Source organism: Mustela nivalis (genome assembly GCF_964662115.1).
Source record: "Mustela nivalis genome assembly, chromosome: 20".
NCBI lineage: Eukaryota > Metazoa > Chordata > Mammalia > Carnivora > Mustelidae > Mustela > Mustela nivalis.
In genome coordinates this window covers 39,093,018-39,107,108 of record NC_139039.1, presented here as the reverse complement: position 1 = coordinate 39,107,108, position 14,091 = coordinate 39,093,018, and the positions used below count along the sequence as shown (strand labels likewise).

Here is a 14,091-nt window from a genome sequence, read left to right as displayed (position 1 = left end):
GCTGCACTAATTTGGGAAAGCTACTGTGATTGAACTGGAGAACTCCCCAACACACTCACACACACACACACACTCACTCTCACACACAGTTTGTCAAACACCCCAGGTAATGCCTCATTTCCACGTTCTTTTCTCCCTCCAGTTTTCAAAATGAATCGTTTGCCTTCTCCCTTTCCATTAAAGACATATTCACGCCCCCAGTCTAAAGCCCGGCCTCTGAGCGGTCAGAGCGCGGATCGCACACAGAGGGGGACCCGCTGGAGAGCCCCGCCTGCCCGCACTCTGCGCCAACGTGCCGTCCATGCGGGGTCCCTCACTTTCCCAGGAATGACAAGCCACCTGTCTCCCCTTCCCCTGGACTTCAGTCCCAAGAGTACCTTCATATCGAAATCCCCAATTCTGGAAAAAAAAAATCCTATTGTGACACAAGGTTTTCATGCCTGCCAGGCCAGCAGTGCTATCAGAACTTTGGCTAATATTAGTGAGGGGGCAAAAGCACAAGGTCAAGAGAAGGGACTGCCAACGATGTTCTCTCTGGAAAAGGCCTACACACAGAGAAGGACAGCAGACACAGGAGGTGGCGTGCATACGTATGGGGGGCTGCTTGTCACGCAGAAAGGTCAAAGGATACATGATCCTTTGTGAGTGTGCGAAGGCAGGCTTGTAGACCACAGTCTGAGGTCATTGTATTCGGCCTGGAGAAAGGAAGCCAAGAAGCCTGGCTCTGAGTGGACAAGAAGGCCTTGCTCGGAGTGAAAACATTCCCACATGCCATCCCCTGCTCCTGGGCTCAAGCGCGCCCCGAGAGTTCTTTAATGCCACTCAGACAAGTACTTGTGAGTCCGTGATCGGAAAATTCAACTTCAGGCTGCTCTGAATGGTCAACGTCCGCTCCTTCATGGAAGGGAGGGAGAACGTTCTTTCTGCAGTTTCCTAGGACAGACGGAGCAGGCGGGTGGACACATACTCCCTTGTGCTTGCTGTGTGCGTGAACCCACTGGTAATGGAGGGGGCAGAGGCCAATAACGAATTTATTTTAGAAACGTAATGATCACCCAGGTGCACCCCCAGTTACAAATGGGAGGCTATCAAAGACCCACCCGCCTACGTCCTCATTTGATCCGGGTCTAATTTAACTCTAAATTAGCACTTAGGAAGGAGCCACAGTCCAGAGTCCAGGCTGTGTTTTCTGAATATCTAAATATCTACAATATGATGAACTCCCAGTGCAAGGCTCTCTGTGAGTTACGTGTAAAATTAAAAATGCAAAGATGGTCTCTTCCTGTTTTACAGATTTCTGTGATAAATATTTTTCTTTCTTTTCTTGGATAATTTTTAAATTTTTTTTTACTTTTTTTTTTTAAGATTTTATTTATTTGACACAGAGAGAGAGAGATCACAAGTAGGCAGAGAGGCAGGCAGAGAGAGAGAGAGGGGAGGAAGCAGGCTCCCTGCTGAGCAGAGAGAGACCAGATGCGGGACTCGATCCCAGGGCCCTGAGATGACCTGAGCCGAAGGCAGCGGCTTAACCCAGTGAGCCACCCAGGCGCCCTATTATTTTCACTTTTTAAAGCAATAAGTCAAACAAAGAAATGCAACAAGAAGAAGTCAATAGCCTCCCACTTGGATGTAGTCCTTGTGCTAGGGAGCTACACGACAGTCTGGAGAAGGAACTTGAATCTGGTGATCTTGTCTCTTTAGGGGTAACCACTGGAAGTTGGTTCTCCTGAAAGAGAGTGACTGCAAAGCTCAAAGTTTCAAGGTGGGACTGGGTCTCCTGTTCTTTTCACCTGGGTTTGGTCTCAGGTAGCCTGGAGTTACGATAACACAGCCCCTTCAAAAAGTGGTGACTAAGCACTGCTTTTGTACTCAATACAGATATTCTTAGAAGGTAGTCAAGGATCACTCCTTCATCTGGAGCTAATTGGGCAAGCAAAAGAGGACATCTCCAAGTCCTTAAGCAAGAGGATAACTGAAACAGTTAGGTCCAGGTGATCTTGTGGACAGCAACATTCTAAGATGGACCTCAGACCAACAACATCACACATAAATACAATGTTAGCTCCTTAGTTACAGCAGAGATTAGAAAAACGACACCCTTGAAAATTCTCTTGGTTTAGTTCCATTAGGATGTAGAGAGTGACTTGGTATTTCTTTTGTGACCATGCTACTATAGAATGGCAAATCGGCCTTACAAATGTGTCATTTTAAATTAATTTTAAGTCAGAACTTAAGTAGCATTTGAACTTCTTGGGGCTTATCAAGCACTTACTTAGTTGCAAAGTATTCTACTACCAGGATTCATATCGGGTTTTCTGAGTGTATGTTGGCAAGGCAGGGAAACAGGAGATAAACGTAACTCACACGTGTTTTAAATATAAAATAGAATTAAAAGGTATTATGCCAAGAATGAACTAAAACATACCTTTACTTTTATTTTTCATAGAACCAAGAAAATATTACGTACATGTCAAGACTCTAAAATTTTCCTTTATTTTTGATAATAGTCATTACTATTTATAGAAATATGGTACATGGTAAGGTGTAATTGTATCATTGTTATTTTAAATAAATGAACAATGATGCTTTCCATGTAAATTTGAATGAACTAATATAAACACATTAAAATAATTCTTGATTTGAATTTATGTTAAAAATTTTACAAAGGTGTTTGGGGTCTGATGGGAAGCACAGTTCAAAGATGGTACCCTGAGATTTCTGCCCCCTGGTGTAAAATCCTCTCGCCTTGATGTAAGCACAACCATGATGAGGTTGTGAATGTCTTCTCTGAGCTAATCAACATGGGATTTTCTGTGGGGACTGACCCAGTGGAGGATCCCTTAAAGGAACGGAGGCCTTCCTGGAGCCAGAGATTTGAATCACAGGAGGGTCTGGAGGGGTGGGCAGTGCATTGGACAGAGCTACACATGGCCCACTGGAGCTGAGGGCATTTCCCAGTCCAGAATCAGCAACAGTGTGAGGACTCAGCTGTAAATTGCATGGACAGGAATTCCATCAACAAACAAGTGTGGCCCATCTTTCCCCAGTTCTGGCTCCAAATAAGAGCAGCCAACACCTTGATCTCAACCTTCAGCAGAAGACCCAGAAACTGTGACACAACAAGTCTGTGTTGTTTTACATTGTGTTTGTAATGATTCCATGGCAACAGAGAATGAAGATAGGCCCCCAACAACGTTTAACATTACGAGGTGCTTGGGATGAAGGCTCTTGAAAACCACTACTGTCTAAGAGGCTAGGGTATATATCCCATAGAGGTCTATAGAATGATGCTGTTGATAGAGTTTCTAGGGTTGTGTTCTCTGGAATCACTTCCAAAATATTTCAACCAAAGAGAGAATTGGGGAGGGGGAGGGGAAGACTATTGAGATTTCAGATCACACCCCAATTTGAACACAATGTTGTCACTGTGATATCTCACTGAAACATCAATGTTTTGGCAAAGAGAAGAACATCTTTGATCACCTCTTTGGGTAGGGTAAAACTTTAAAAAAAATCAGTAGAGATAGAAATTAATTTAAAATATCCATATCAAGTATTTTTGGTGGGAAGAAAACAAAAAACTTTCAGTTTGGTTACAAAAATGATGATAGGCTTGGTGTCAGCTTTCCCTACCCACCAATAACATGAACAACACGATGCATACCCTTGGGCACACAAGTGGGTCTCTAACACCATTATCCACCAAAAGGACTCCTTGGAGAATGGCTGATTCCATGCTTAGGCAAGGAAAAAAAATCAGGATGAGCATGAAACATCCTGTCTTTATGCAAGAACGGGACAACTTCAAAGACATCAGAAGGACAAGATGGAGTCAAGTAGAAGGGACTCACTCTGGACACACTGCGATGATGTGATCTAGTAACCTTGATAAAAGATAAATCAAATAAATAAATAAAATGAAAACACACACAAATAGCAAACAATGACTTCATGGACTCTACTGACTCTGGACAAGGTCACATGATCATGATGACACTCAAGAGAGACAAGTCACAAAGTACGGTACAACCACTCATGACAAGCAAGGCCAGTCAATGCACAGCTGACGATGTATGAAATCCATCCACGTGCTGAGTCTGTGGGAGATGTCCCCGCATACACGGATTTCTGAGTGCTGATCCTGGACCAGACTCAGTGTTAGAATCACCAGACTGAAGTCCATTAGAGTCAAGAGGACAGATTTCCTAGGATTTCAGAAGGATGGAGACAAAAATACAATTTGTGGATGGTAGAATCCCAGTGCTGCTTTCTACCCCCCAAAAAGGAGGTGGAAACTTGCTGCTAAGGAGTTTGGTTCAACAATCAGGAAAGCCTGGTCTTATAAACACTGTTCTAAACATGAGTCTCCTTCAGTGTTGGTTCTCCTGGAATGGAGATCTGAGCCTTTAATGTAAAGTGTAGGGCGTAGCAAAGACACAGCAGACACCATCCTACCCCGGTGCCCCAGACAGCTAGAGAGACCAGCCAAAACTACACTGACTGTTGCATTGGCAGAAGCCCTGCATGTGCTCCCCACTCCCAGGAAGTTCACTGGTGCCTATTTTTAACACTGATTCTGGCTTAAAACTGACAGAAAGGTTGTTGTCTAGAAAAGTCTGAGATAGGCCAAAGGTAGAGGCTCCCAAATCTTTCTCCTCCACTCTCCTTGATGACCTTAAGGACTGAGCCTCTGAATCACAATGCTTTGAAAGGGGTTAGGGGTGTGCATGTGGAAAGGAGGGCATCCGCTAACTCAGATGTGGGGAAACGCAGGGGAAATGCACTAGGAGCCCAGTAAGCAGATAATGAGTCAAACCAGGACCTTGTGAGAATGACAAGGGAACCCTGAGTAATTTACGTGGAAAATAGGCTTCTGGCAGGGCTGTGTGGGCACCTGGGGTACTGTCCACCTTGACTCCAAGTGAGCTTGTGAAGTTCACTAACCTTCCCTAATTTACCTTCATGTTCTTGGTGAAGAGCTTAATATGTGTTTAATTGCCATTGGTTCTATTAAAGTTGAATTAGAATGGCCATGTCAAAGACAGCAAAGCATTAATTCTCCTGTCCTTTTTGTTTTTATGCTGGTTTATTCTTGCAAAGCTGTGTGTTTTATACATTTGACACTGGTCTAACTATTTGGTTTGTGCAAGGTAATTCCCTGTGAACAACTTGCTAACGACTCTGCGTTAAACATATCAGAATCACATAGTGCTCTGAACAACACGAATACTGTCTTATTTCTCTATGTATTCATTTTTATTATGAAACCCACTCAAAAGCTTAACCGCTTATCTTGTACCTTTGAGAATAATAATCGTCCTTTTCAAGACAGTCATTATTTAAGCATACAATATCTTCAGCATAAATACTATTTCCAACGCTCCTAATTAGGTTTGACTAGTCAGTGCATGGAATAAGAGATATCTTTCTAAACATAGGCCTGGATTTGTTTTTGAGCTGATTTGAAATATCTGAATATTCTATTATTTTACATATGTAAAGTGCGATCATTAATAAGAAAAAGACAACATTCAACATTTTATCCAGCAGTCATATGTTTTAAGCATGTCACAAGAAAATCCATATTCATCACTATAATGACAGGAAATACCATTTGGTTATATTATTAATCTATAGACTCGATCACTTACAGGGGTGGGTTAAAGGCGGCTGCCAGTGACATCAATCATTCAGAATGGCTGCGCCATCTGGGAAGGGCACCCGTCACTCACCTCGACATCTGGGCCTCTCTTCCCCGATGCTCCAAGTTCCGTTCGCTTGGCACTGCACCAGCCTCTGGCTCTCCAGGAAATAGCCAGGGCTGCAGCTGAGGACTACCTGAGCTCCGTACTCATTCAGGGATCCCGAAACCAGTCTCCAGGTGACGTGATCCGAGAGCTGAGCCTCAATGCTGGGACAAGTTACCGCTAGAAGAGAAACATAGCAACACCATTTTTTTCTCAAAGGATCAGATCCTGTTTGTTTTTAATGTTAAGGCCCTCCTATATGAAACTGATCTTTCTGTGCAAAACAAAACCCATTATCTACTATTTCAGGTACTTTTCTCTACCACCCACATGGTCACAGCAGGACGATCGTGCATATAAAATGCACTTGACAGCCTCCAGGGCAGGGCCACGGGTGACCTTGCAGTGACATTGTGATGGAAAGGGGGAAAATCACCCACACAATGTTGCATAGCTCATTTGGATGGAAAATCTGCATCAGGTAAACGAGCACATGCATAGAAGAATCTTGCATATAATTTGTCTCCATTTCCTCTGAGGAACTTGGAATAGAATTGAGTAATTGAAAACCAGCTTGGACACAAGTTATCAGAAAAGCAGGTGTCCTCATGCCCTTCCTCCTTATCAAACACATCTATATTTTACATATATACACACCTATATTTTATACACCTATATACACCTATATTTTACATATATATTTTTACATATATACATAGGTGTGTGTGTGGTGTGTTATTGGATTTATATGCACACTGCATTAATACTGGGCAGACAAATGTTCAATATATCTCAGAGAAGACAATCTTTTCCTGCTTTTAGGAGAAAGTCTAGAATTATAGTAACTACTTAATAAAGAGCAGTAGCTACGAATATGACAACAGTGATGCTATCAGGAAAGGTGGTAGCTTCCCATTCTGGAGTGGGCTTCAAAGGATCTGCAAAGATGCTGAAAATATATGCAAAAGTTAATGTATGTGAGTATATATATTTTCTGAAAGGTACAATAATGTTTCAAATGAATTTTACAAAGTTGGGACTCTACTTCCTCAAATATGAATACCTATCACAGTAAATCACCTTCAGAATTGACCCCACAGATTAATTTGTTGAGCCTGGATGAGGCAGCTAGAAAAACCATAGCTTTTTCAAAATGATACTAATAAATAATTTTACTTATTTAAAAGCAAATTAAATTGAAAAGTAAATTCTGTACAAGTTTAATATAATTTAATTAGGCATATTCAAATGTTACAAAAATCTCATCAAATCTTCTATCAGTAATTTACCAATACTATGTGCAAATAAACTGAAAAAAAGGACTTTCTGATATTGTTATGATAATGTTTCAATGAGGTTTAAAAAGTGAAAAGGACTTGCTAATTAAAAAGTAACCCTAGATTTATTTCCCTTAAATATCTATAAATAAAATGATTATCTAAAATTTATATGCATTCAAAAATGGCTATTCCAAAGTCCTACATGTATGACTTGAAATCATAAAAATCCTAGAAGAAAGGACAGGCAATAATTTTTTTGACATTGGCTGTGGAAACATTTTCCTAGATAGGACTTCTTCGGCAAGAGAAGCAAAAGCAAAATTAAACTATCGGGACTGCACCAAAATAAAAAAGCTTCTGCACAGCAGAGGAAACCATCCACAAGATAGAAAGGCAATCTCCTGAACACAAGAAGATATTTGCAGATGATACACCCAATAAGGCTTAAATATCTAAACCATATAAAGCACTTATATGACCAAACACCAAATAACCCAATTAAAAAATGGGCAGAGGATCTGAATAGACACTTTTCCAATGAAAATTATAGAGGGCCGACAGACACGTGAAAAGAGACTCGACATCACTCACTAGCAGGGAAGTACAACTCGAAACCACAGTGAGATACATGTCGAACCTGCGAGAATAGCAACACTCCTGAAACAACAGATGTCGGTCAGGCGGTCAAGGAAAGGGAGCCTCACACACCGTTGATAGGAATGCAGACTGCAGCCGCTGTGATAGACAGCATGGGGTTTCCTCAAAAAATTAATAGAATTACCTTTTGCTCCAGTAATTCCACTACTGGCTATTAACCCAAAGAAAACAAAAATACTAATTTGAAAAGATGCAGGCTCCCTTACGTCTGTTGCAGAATTATTTACCATAGCTAAGAATCTGGAAGCAGCCTAAGTACCCATGGAAAGATGAATGAACAAGGATGTGGGGTATGTACACACACACACACACACACACACACACACACACACAGGAATATTACTGAGCCATAAAAAAAGAATAAAACGTTGCCATTTGCAGTGACATGGAAGGAGCTAGAGAGCACGATGCTAAGTGAAGTGCGTCTGTCTGAGAAAGACAGAGGCCACCGGATCCCGTGCATATGTGGGATTTAAGAAACAAAACAAATGACCAACAAGAACAACAAGAGGCAGACTCTTGCACATAGAAGCAAAGCGGGTGGTCGGCAGAGGGAGGTGGGTGGGAGATGGGGGGATGGGTGAGGGGGTTAAGAGCACATTTACTGTGATAAGCACTGAGTAAGGTACAGAGATGTGGAATCACTGTATTGTACACCTGAAACTAATATAACACTGTATGTTCCTTGTAACTGAATAAGAAAACAACAGAACTTGCATGGATATTCAAGCATTTTACCTAATGATACAAGCAAAAGTTTTCTCTAACTGGGATACCTTTAGAATTCCAGGCAAGATGACGATTTTTGAAAAGTCTCTGGTGCCTTTAACCTTGCCAATCCATAACTCGGCTTTAATCCCACTGCTGTTTCAAATAAAATTCATTTCATTTCACCAAGGGTAATTCTAAAATGAACCTGGCCATTTTCAGTTGCTTGGACTAACTTTTCCAAGCTCTACTTCTCCCAGGAAGGATGCGACGCGGGCGTGCCCAGGGGAATCGGTCATTTTCTTGGAGCTAGTACTACCTACAGTGGTGATCTCCACATTCTGGAGGATTCCCTCTCCCTTTGTGAAAATGCTATTTGCTTTGCTTTGTAATTATCCGACTCTGGTTTAATTGATCGCTTGGATCTCCTCCCCCTGGTAGGCCACAAGCTCTTTCACTGTAAACACTATGTCTTGCCCCCTCTTTTCTCGAGCATTCTCCCTGCCCTTAAACAGGTGCTGGTGACGAATTTACACCTGCTTGCGTGCGTGTGCAACTGCTTTGGAAAACAATGTGCTAAGAAGCTGCAGCAGAAAAACAAACAAAACAAACAAAACAAAACAAAAAACAAAAAAACCCCCCCAAAAGTGGAGGTGAGCAGTGGAGCAAGGGGTGGGGTTGGGAAGGGAGGAGAGAGAGAGGGAGGCCGGACCAGGTATTTAATGTGGAAGTTCGCCCGTCCTTCTGTACCCCGAAGAGGGGGCAGGGGAAGGTTCTTGGAAACTGTCGCCATTGTGATTCTGTTCAATGTTTTCCAAGATGCTCTGAGGGAGCAGGAGTAGCCCGGGTGTGAGTGTGAGCGAGCGAGGACACGGTCTGGGGGCTGCAATCCCAAGGCAGATCAACCACGTTGGTGTGAGAGCACAGTTTCCGCCAGGCAGGGGAAGAGGCCGCTCGACAGTCTGTTGTGAGTGCTCGTCGCATCCACGAGCAAACCACACCCGCTGCCCCAGGCACCAGGGAGCCCTGAGCAGGTGCGGCCAGTCAAGTGTTGGGGAGAGGGTGCCACAGGGGGCTGTGCCCGCAGGAGCCTCGGCCCGCTGGCAGGGCAAACGGCAATCCTGTGCCTGAGTTCGGGGCCTGCGCAAGGAGACAGGATGCTCTGCAGGCCCCGAATACCGCTTCCATTCTCCCCTTGGTGTTTGTGAATTGAGCAGCCCCCGTTGTCCAGGTCCCAAACCTGACTCCGGTTTCCTCCGTTCTTCTCCCCAAACCTCCCTGGAAGGGACAGATCTGCTGACGCTTCCGCAGGCCACCCTGTCTCCTGCCAAAGCTCACCCCCCCCGCCTCCCACGTGGCCACAAGCAAGCTCTTACTTTTGGTGTAAAACTCTACCTGTGTGCCTTTCAAGGAATTAAAAATATGTATGTATTTCTCTTTGCACTTTTTCATTAAAGACCTAAAAGTTGTCCTTGTAAGTTTAAATAATTGACAGCTTATGACAAGCGAATTATGGTAACGACTTATACCTCAAGTAAAAACAAAAACAAAAACAAAACAAAAACACTTTTCCTCAGATCCAAGACAATTAAAAAAAACAACAATTTGATACTTTCAAATGTTCATTTTTATAGAATATATGTCTACCCCCAAATTTATTTCATTCTGTATTCCCTTGAATTGTCCTATTCCATAGTCCCCCACAGAAACACATTCTAATGTGTGATTTTAGGTTTGAAAGCTTTATAACTAGTCCCGTCATATTTAACAACAGCAAAGTTCTGTTGTCATTCTATTAATAATATATAATTGATTACATTAAAGATATAATAATTTTTATGAATATTTTAAAAGAAGAAAGTGGCATTTCATTGACAATATGCTCCGCTATTCATTTTGACATTTAGGACAAATTACTGAGCCTTGTTGACTTATGCATTACTGATCTTTCGAAAGAGACAAACTTTACTTTCAATTTTATTGCTAATTATTACTTTTTACAAGTGTTTTGTTATAACTATTTTATTCCTGTTAAGAAAACTTGGCATAAATCAGAAGGTAAAGGAAATAGTTTCTCAGCGCTTTCTCTCCCAATGCTTCACCCTCCTCTCTGGCTATAACACCAGATACCAGCATCACCAGAAACCAACGGATAGAAAACTCCTTAAATGCCACTGGAAACAAAAAGCCGGGAGCCACTAGACTTCCACAAAGGAAGCCCCTCATTTCCCTGCACTCGAGCCAGCGAGCCAGCGTTCTGTGGTTTCACCCCCGTTTGCTGCTTGGACGGTTTTTAGTCTGTTTGCCTATCCGTCCTTGTTGTCGTCATTCCGGTTGGTGGTTTCTTTCTGCTCCTTAGGCTTCCGGGGAAATTTGTATGGAAACACCCAGATAGAAAATGCACAAATTACTATTGCACAGTTCAATGGGTTTTTACATTGTAAACACCCCTCATGTGATCGGTGCCAACCTAAAGAATCCGAACGTTAGCTGCACCCAAGAAGCTCACCCGGGCCCCCATCAGCACCACCTGCCCAGGCTTCAGGGACAGAAGGGATGTCCTCCGAGCTCTAAGGACAGACACGTGCCCCCTCTAACCTACACAACCTTTGCTGAGGTCCTTGGATAAGCATTCACACCTGCTACTGAGTCTTCTCTCAAACAATGTATCGGCTCCCCAAGTTCATTAGCAACATATTAGCCCACCAGTTGCTTCACGTTCTTGTCAACGCCGGATCTGCAGTCTTTCCATTCTAGAAACCTGTAGTCCCCATGTGGGAGGTTAGTGGCGGCTACAGATCCTCTGCATTCTTCTCACTGAAGTTCAAAAAACTGTGTTTCATACACATCCTTCAAGTATCTTCGCCCTTCCTGGATTTGCCTTGACCAGGCTTGTAAACACGTGATTTGAGAGACGGAATAGAAAAATTTAATGGAGCCCCATGTATCTTCTTTTTCCTTTGGCGCCGGGAATCCACGTGTCGTTTTGACGTCCTTCCCTAAGCCAAGCTCATGCAGGGGGGACAACAGGATCCATGAGGCTGCAGTTTTACAGAAGCTTTAGGTCTGACCTTTCTCACTTACGCCTGTGACCACCTTGCATCAATTTTGTCCACGCCGAGTGCAGGGGCTCAAAATTCGTCTTCTCCATACGTGTTTCCAGTGAGCCACTCGCTCCCAAACCCACCTTCTCCCGCATTGTGCCTTTGCTGGAATTCAACCCCGTGTGTCCTGGACTCTGCATTCTCTGCCCCAGCTCTGGTTGTGCTCCCCTGTCCGGTACCTCCCTGGCTTAATTCCTGTGCCTGCACGACGACCAGACAGCGGGAGCTCTAAGACTATTCCACATGACCTCTGCTCTGCGTGTGGACACAGGAGAAAGTGCAGCGCGCACAGCAGGGCTGCGCTGATGAGTGCAGTTCGGGGAACCCCTGGAAGGTGGGCCTTGAACCTCCAGAAAAGGGGCGGAAGGGAAATAGAGTGGGAGGCATGCAGCGAGTGTGGACGTGGCTGTTGCTGGACGATGAGACTGCACAAGGCTTTGCCTCCTTCTGTCACTTCTTCTGTGGGCCCCAGGCTGCCCACACAGGAGCCGCGCCAGAGAAAAGCCCGTCACCTGATCGGAGGATTTAGGACTACGAGCCTGATGGCCATAAGAGTACGTTTATTTAAGAAAAATAAATAAATTTTAATGAAAAATAGGCTGGAAAAAAAATGAAAACTGAAAGTCGTTTTTTTGTTTGTTTGTTTGTTTTTTGTTTGTTTGTTTTAGGAAAAAAAAACCCTCAAAAGAGTTAAGCTAAGAGCCTGTGAAAGAATATGCTGTATTTTGGTACAAAAATACATGTTTACACACAGATGTGTCACACACACACACCTGTGCACACACACATGCATATATACTGATATAAGCTATGCATGTACACAATATTTATCGTGTAAATATGACACACACTGTGCAGTTAAATAAGTCAATGAGTAATTATTTAACAAGGGGTCACTTAGAAAAACAATGTTTTTGCTATATTCTTAATTTTTTATTTCTTCCCACGACATCCCACCCTGGTGGGTAAAAAAGAAAGGAGAACAAAATGTAAGCTGCAGGAGGAAGGCAGATGCACGCCGCGCTAGGACAGGTGCAGAAAATGACGCGTGCGCCACTGGATGTTTTGCTCCACGGGGATGTTCCATTCTGGGACATTAGGTGCAACAGAAGAATGGGGTAAGTGTGACTGAGTATCTGCGGGACGGCAGAGTCAGGGGAGCCGAGCTAAGGGCTCGAGCAAGGAGCCCAGGAAGGGAGGAGGAGCACGCGGAAGTCCCCGAGGTCAGACGCTGTGCTTTTCCACTCTGGCCGCGGGCCGGCCCCCCAGTCAGAAGCCAGCCATGCGGGGAACGTGTGTCTCTCCTAAGACTTACAAAGACAACGTGGAATTATAGTCACAGGCCAACACAGAGCACTGGGAATGCCACTGCGCTGAGAGTTTGAAAGAAAACGCTTCATTCTCCCTTTGGAGCCTCTTAGACTGGAACTCACTGGGGTTTGGTCCAGGCCCTGCCCGTCCTCCCCGATTACCTGCAGCCACAGACGGCTGCTACGGACGGCCGCCGCTTCTGCAGACTCGCATCCATGTCGTGTTTTCCACAAAGTCCTTTTCCCGTGGTATACGGAATCGTATACACAACCTCACACTAAACTGATCCTTGCACCAGCACTGCGACCAGGACAATGTGTTTTCGCTGTGATAAGGCAGTCAGCTCAGGCTCACCCAAAGCAGGCCAGAATCTTCACCGCTGTCCTGCCTTTTCTCTGACCCGGTCATTTCTTCCACTTCTAGGAACAATGCAAGAACGTTGCGTTTACTCCACATGACTAGAACAAGTGATGCCGGACATGGTCTTCAGAATTAAGTCAATGAGGACTCTGGGCACACTAGCCTATGAATGTTGTATAAATAATAACATAATTTAAAAAAAAGTTTTAAAAGGCTAGTTCATCTGGAAAATGTAGCGAGAGAAAGCATCCTCTTTACATAAATCTTATAAATCAGTTTTTATGACAATTATAAGTGAATAAGTTGCCAGGTCTACTTTAGGGAAATTAAATATTTTCAATAAATAAAGGCTTAAAAAATAAATTTAAAAATGTAGATTTGGCTGGCTTGGTATAAAGTACACAGTCTGCCAGTTGACCTTATATTTTTTCCTTTATAAAAAGAGGAAATATGGGGGCGCCTGGGTAGCTCAGTCGGTGCAGCATCTGCCTTTGGCTCAGGTCATGATCCTGGGGTCCTGGGCTCGAGTCCCGCTTTGGGCTCCTCGCTGGCATGAAGTCTGCTTCTCCCTCTTCCACTCCCCCTTCTCATGCTCTATCTCACTCTATCAAATAAATAAATAAAAATCTTCAAAATAGGAAATACAGATTTTCTTCTGTCACCTTAAAGAAAACAACTCTCATGGAACCATTTTCTTGTATTTCGACAAGTTCCAGAGAACATGTGTTCCCAACCATTCCCAAGTATTTGACACAGTTCATAGCATTAAGTGTTGATGAGCTTGACAAAGTAAAAATCCCAGAATGATACTTCTCAGATCAGCTCAGCTGAAAGGACAGACCATGCAAAGCTCCTGTGCACAGAAAGGGGGAACACATTTCTCTATCTTGTGAACATTTCAGCGACAACACAAAATATTTTGCA

General features: G+C 43.5%; 1 protein-coding gene across 2 annotated transcripts in view; it reads right to left on the bottom strand.

Annotated features, from left to right (window-relative positions):
• Positions 1–14,091, bottom strand: part of CSMD1 (CUB and Sushi multiple domains 1) — a 1,903,837-nt gene that overhangs the window by 70,950 nt on the left and 1,818,796 nt on the right. For both annotated transcript variants that reach the window (XM_082715632.1, XM_082715633.1), the window contains exon 51: positions 5,733–5,927. In XM_082715632.1, coding sequence (XP_082571758.1) covers positions 5,733–5,927 — 195 coding nt within the window. The remainder of the gene's footprint in view (positions 1–5,732; positions 5,928–14,091) is intronic.